A 5,753-nucleotide genomic window follows, 5' to 3' on the forward strand; every position below is an offset into this window, starting at 1 on the left:
GGCACAATCGCGGGGACGGGTGGCTCCGCTGCCCCTCGTCACCGTCCGGCAGGAGCTCATGGCGAACGACAATGGCATTTTTCGCAACATTCAATTTGTTGCAAGAAAGATTTCTGCAACATCGGTTTTGTTGCAAAAATTTATTCCGTAACACCATATAAAGGTGAAGACAAAGAAAAAAAATGCAACATCACCTTAGTCGCAAAGTTTTCTACAACAATATCTCTGTTGCAAAAAAGTGAAACAGAAAAGGAAAAATCCGCAACACTACCTATGTTGCAAAAATAAATAAATCCGTCAACACAATCTATGTTGCAAAAAAAAATCCACAACATAGCCTCTCTTAGAAGATCCGCCGGCCGATGCGTAGCAGCCCCTTAAATTTAGCACATGAGACCTCAAAAGCCATTAAATCCTTTCCTTTCGTTTGAAACTGGCAGCTTAATTCTCGAGCTACCCTGTCCTAAGATCAAGCAACCAATTAATAGTAACAAAATATCCGGCCTTAATTTCAAACATTCAATCGCCAACAAAGATAGCATCCCCATCAACAAATTACATACTAGTAAATTGGCTGGAAAATGATAAGGGCAGTTTTGGCACAAAGACAGCCTTGCCGAACCACTAGAGTTAAACTTTACTGCCAAGGCGCAAATCGTGAGGCAAGCTCTTAAGTCGGTCAACCCGCTTATTTTTTTTCTTCTTTCAGTGTTTTTGCGTGTCAATAGGTGAAACTTCGTGCCACGAGACGGTGAAAATCGATGTAAGAACCATGCCATTGCCACCCCATGACACTAACTATTTTCTGGTTTTTTACCATAACCTATCTATCCTCACACACACGGCTCATTGACCATGTCACTCAACGGTAGGTGATGTAACTTGGACACGTATTTTCGCGGAAAAAGAAGTGGTGGAGGCGTAGAAACGCGCCACACACACATGGAGTTACCGATGACAGTACAAAACGGTGGCACTTTTTAAACCACCACGTCAACGTCACAGCGGCCGGATTTACCGGCCCGAAAAGAGAAGAAAAAAGAAGAGAGGTGGGAATCCAGCCGGAGCAAAGACGAGTCAAAGCGGGAGCTCCCCAGCGGAAAGAAGGAAAGAAAGAAAAGGAAAGCAATCGCGTTCTCCACGTGGCCAGCGCGCCCAGTCCTCTCCAAGCACCCATCCCCTCACCTCACCTAAACCCCCCGCAACCTTAACCCATCCCCACCGCCAGCCCCCAGCCGTGTCCCCAACCCCAAATCCTCAGATCCGCCTCCGCTCCCCCGAGCCCAAGTCCACCCCTCCCTCCCCACCGCGGCGCGCACGCACGCACCCGGCCACCACCCACCCGGATCCAGATCCGCGCGGCGGCGGCGCAGGTCAGCAGGAGGGAGCGATGGCCGGCGGCGGGGGCGCCGGCGGCTTGTCGGAGTCGGTGATGCGGAAGGTGCTGCTGTCCTACTGCTACGTGGCGGTGTGGATCTTCCTCTCCTTCGCCGTCATCGTCTACAACAAGTACATCCTCGACCCCAAGATGTACAACTGGCCCTTCCCCATCTCGCTCACCATGGTGCACATGAGCTTCTGCTCCTCGCTCGCCGTCGGGCTCGTCCGCGTCCTGCGCGTCGTCGAGCCGCCCTCCTCCCCGCCCATGACGCCGCAGCTCTACACCTCCTCCGTCGTGCCCATCGGCGCGCTCTACGCCATGTCGCTCTGGTTCTCCAACTCGGCATACATCTACCTCTCCGTCTCCTTCATCCAGATGCTCAAGGCGCTCATGCCCGTCGCCGTCTACTCCATCGGCGTCCTCTTCAAGAAGGAGACCTTCCGCTCCTCCTCCATGCTCAACATGCTCTCCATCTCCTTCGGCGTCGCCATCGCCGCCTACGGCGAGGCCAGGTTCGACCTCCGCGGCGTCGCGCTCCAGCTCGCCGCCGTCGCCTTCGAGGCCACCCGCCTCGTCCTCATCCAGATCCTGCTCACCTCCAAGGGCATCTCGCTCAACCCCATCACCTCGCTCTACTACGTCGCGCCCTGCTGCCTCTGCTTCCTGCTCGTGCCCTGGATCTTCGTCGAGCTGCCCAGGCTGCGCGCCGTCGGCACCTTCCAGCCCGACTTCTTCATCTTCGGCACAAACTCGCTCTGCGCCTTTGCGCTCAACCTTGCGGTGTTCCTGCTCGTCGGCAAGACCTCCGCGCTCACCATGAATGTTGCGGGAGTGGTCAAGGACTGGCTGTTGATTGCCTTCTCCTGGTCCGTGATCCGGGACACGGTCACCCCCATCAACCTCTTCGGCTACGGCATCGCCTTCCTAGGGGTTGGCTACTACAACCATATCAAGCTGCAGGCGCTCAAGGCCAAGGAGGCGCAGAAGAAGTCCGCGCAGGCCGATGAGGAGGCTGGCTCCCTGTTGCAGGAGCGCGATAGCCACAGTGATCGCAAGAGCGAGAACCAGGCATAGAGCTCCAGATCAGATCCGGGCATGCCCACATTGGTTGGTTCTAAAATCCATTTGTGTGATTTTTCTTTTTCAACTGCATGCACAATAGGCTTGTTATTTTTCCTGATTTGCCATGGTAGAGGAATAAAATTGGAGAAATGTATGATTCATTGGCAGTATGAAAATCGCGATGTACTTTGCCCACTTACGTTTAAGTAGTAAAATTGTAAAGATCAATGGGGATGATGCTTTTGCACAATTAAGTTGCTGTCCTTCTACTTTTTATGGTGTGGACTATCATATAGATCTACATGCTTTCTGTCAGAATAAGTAATGTTTTCATAGATAGAAACATGAAAGTACTCGAAACTGTGATCGTTTGCTCACTATGCATCTTCCTTATCCTAATTATGATGTGTGCTGGACAGGGAATCTGGTGCAAAGTGCAAAGACTATAGTTTGGTCTACAGTTGCTTTCAAGGAGGTGGATGCCGGTTCTGGTTTATCTTTTTAACTTTAGTTGGATCTGAGGAGCAAACCAAGGCAATTTGTTGATCTAGGAAATACTTGCATTTGAACCTGTTTCTGGAGGGTTAGAAGGAACACTTATATTACCCTGTTATTTATTTTTGCGTTTTTGTTCTGAAAGGCGGCCTTGCTTCCTCTCTCGCTCATTCCATATTTATTTGGTCGAGTAGCCTAGGTAAAAATGTACTGCACATTGGTATCATTTCGGTGGGTATCATCTGGTGGTTATCATCTATATATAATGAGCTTACTGTAAACTATATTCAATACTTGCCTCTTTTAGCTTTTAATATCGTGTGATTATGTGTCGGTTTGTTGCATCGGTGGGTGAATATTTGCCTTGCCAACTTTCACCTGATCAATTTGTCACTAGATGGGGTAACTAGGTGGTTGCTGAAGTTGCATTGTCATGTATTCAGGTATGAGAACCATGCATTCGATACAATCTAGGATTGCATTATTATCTTCAGAGTACTTAGCGTTATGTCATGGAATTGGGGACCCTTCCTTGGCATTAATTTGCTTGCTGAGAGGAAGCATTGTTGAGCATTTTATCAGTTAAATTGCCCCACCTACAGTTGAACAATTGAACTGTGTTGTTAGGTTTATGGTTGGTACCGGATCTGAAATAATTGTATGTTGTCTTCGTCCCTTAAATAAGCGGCTGTGGGGCTGTATGGTAATCTAACCCTGCTAGCAGAAATTAAGGTGTGATGGTAGGGTTTCCTGTCCTCATAAATGTAGCCTGAAACTCCTGGTGTTGGTCGCTTGCTTTTCTCTTTCTCTTTGGTGAAGTGTCTATGTTTAGCCATATTGATCTATGCTACTGATCACTCAAGTGGCAAACTGAAAGCGGCATAAATAGTTTATATCTTATAGTAGAAGGTTAATCTTAGCCATATTAAACCATGCTGATACAGCAAGTGGCAAACTGAAAGCGGCATAAATCATCTTATGCCTTCAGACCCTGGCGACTTGTTCTTGGTAGGATGTCTTTTGTCAAGGTACTGCTAGGATATGATCACGGAGATTTGCATAATTTTGTCTTCCTTGGGTAGCATTGTTTCCAAACCATGATGTGCATAATATAGTTTCTTGCTTACTTGGTTAGCATCGTTTTCAAAACTGATCAACTGCGTGTGGAAACAAAGCCACTATGAGGTGTACGTACTTCAACTGAACTGCATAATACTCGGTTGGCACCAGTTCCAGATTTCAGGTGTGTTGGTACACCACAATTTCGGGGAGTTGCGTTGTGGAACTGTGGGGCAGAGCAACACGATGTTGGTGCCTGCGTGATCTGAATGAATGCTGGGGCAAAGCAACTGGGTCCTAGGATTGCGTAGGAGCAAATCGCTCGCCGTGTTTGGTGCACGCCACGCCGCGAGACAGGTTGTTTATGTGCGACACCACGCAATCCTTGCTCCTTTTGCAATTATTTTAGCAGTAAAGCGCATGTAGGTACGAGCATTACGAGGACCATGCTCGAGGATAGTGCGTGGGCTGCCATATCCCTTCCAACGCAAGGCAAAGTGCAAACGGCAAACACAACATGTTCTTTGTGCCAAATTCAGTTTCCTGTCTTGTGCCTCTAGCATCGTATTTTTTAATCCAAAGGTCATCATTGTACACTCAAATAAACCGACGAAACCAGGGCATCGAAAAGCCATTTTGGACATGTTCTTTTTGGTCATAAAAATTTGATTATACCTTCCATTACCATCAAGAAAGCTAGTAATGACCTTATGTCCAGAGGCATCATTAATAAGCATATCAGCTATGGTCATGGGATACTCATCTTTGGGTGTAGCTTTATTGAAATCTCTGAAATCAATGCACACCCTCAATTTGCCGGACCCTTTTTTCTCCACAGGCACAATATTAAAGATCCATTCAACATATCTGCAAGGTTTAATAAAATTAGCTTTAAACAAAAGACCGATCTTGCTATAAATATTACTGGTAATATAATATTGATCTTTTCACTTCAATCGATTTTATCCAGGGTTGTCTGTATGCAATTTTTATACAATTAATTTTTCTTTTGAAGTTGTTAACCATGTTGCCTTCCATAGTATTTTAATTGAAATACAAGATGCAAACCAAATTATTATTTTTTGGGGAGGGGGGGGGGGGGGGGGGGGGAGATAATATTTTTTTTTGGGATTGGATGCTCATGCCACGACACTGCAATTACATTTGAGCATATTATTTCTTTGTCTTCACCACTACAGTGGCAGGTTTGAATCTCTAAGTTCCTACTTGCTAGAATGTGAGTTATCCCATTGCTTGTGCACAATTTGCTGTTCTATATATGTAGCTTCACTTATAGCGCCTCTTAGGTTTCTTTGGAGAAATCTTTAGGCCAATAAAAATCAGTGGGATTATTCCCTTCTGGACATTATCACAAACAATGGAGACGAAATCGACCTAAAATTCTGTGCATTTAGTGAACTGACTATGTTGTTGAGTAATCTTGCAAGATCATCCAACATGCTTTGGGTCAGATTGATTAGCTATTTTTATTTCTATTGCAATGTTTGTTTAGTCTGTTCAATATCTTCTGTAGTACTATAATGTACTTAGATGTGTTGTCTGAGAGTAACTTCTTGTTTGCACGCCGATGTTGATGCAATATCGGCAGAACTCACTCCCTGTCTGGGACAAAGGTAGTCTGGGAAAAAAAAATCCTTGTCTGCTCTCTAGATCGTTAGCATTGTAATTTCAATCACCCGCAAAAAAAAAAGCGTTGTGTCTCGATATTTTAGCCTGGTACCTATGCAATGCTATG

At 46.3% G+C, this 5,753-nt stretch overlaps 1 protein-coding gene across 1 annotated transcript; it reads left to right on the plus strand.

The window, feature by feature from the left end:
* Positions 1–1,149: 1,149 nt before the first annotated feature.
* LOC109764703 (probable sugar phosphate/phosphate translocator At2g25520) lies at positions 1,150–3,229 on the plus strand. The gene is made up of 2 exons (XM_020323495.4): positions 1,150–2,488; positions 2,863–3,229. Exon 1 carries the CDS (start codon positions 1,391–1,393, stop codon positions 2,453–2,455), a length of 1,065 nt encoding a protein of 354 aa, XP_020179084.1. The 5' UTR covers positions 1,150–1,390; the 3' UTR covers positions 2,456–2,488; positions 2,863–3,229.
* Positions 3,230–5,753: the final 2,524 nt, after the last annotated feature.

This window comes from Aegilops tauschii, chromosome 1 (genome assembly GCF_002575655.3).
Source record: "Aegilops tauschii subsp. strangulata cultivar AL8/78 chromosome 1, Aet v6.0, whole genome shotgun sequence".
Classification (NCBI taxonomy): Eukaryota; Viridiplantae; Streptophyta; class Magnoliopsida; order Poales; family Poaceae; genus Aegilops; species Aegilops tauschii.

Excerpts from the sequence above, each read along its gene's own strand:
- LOC109764703 (XM_020323495.4), top strand. The coding sequence starts at position 1,391 with ATGGCCGGCGGCGGGGGCGCCGGCGGCTTGTCGGAGTCGGTGATGCGG.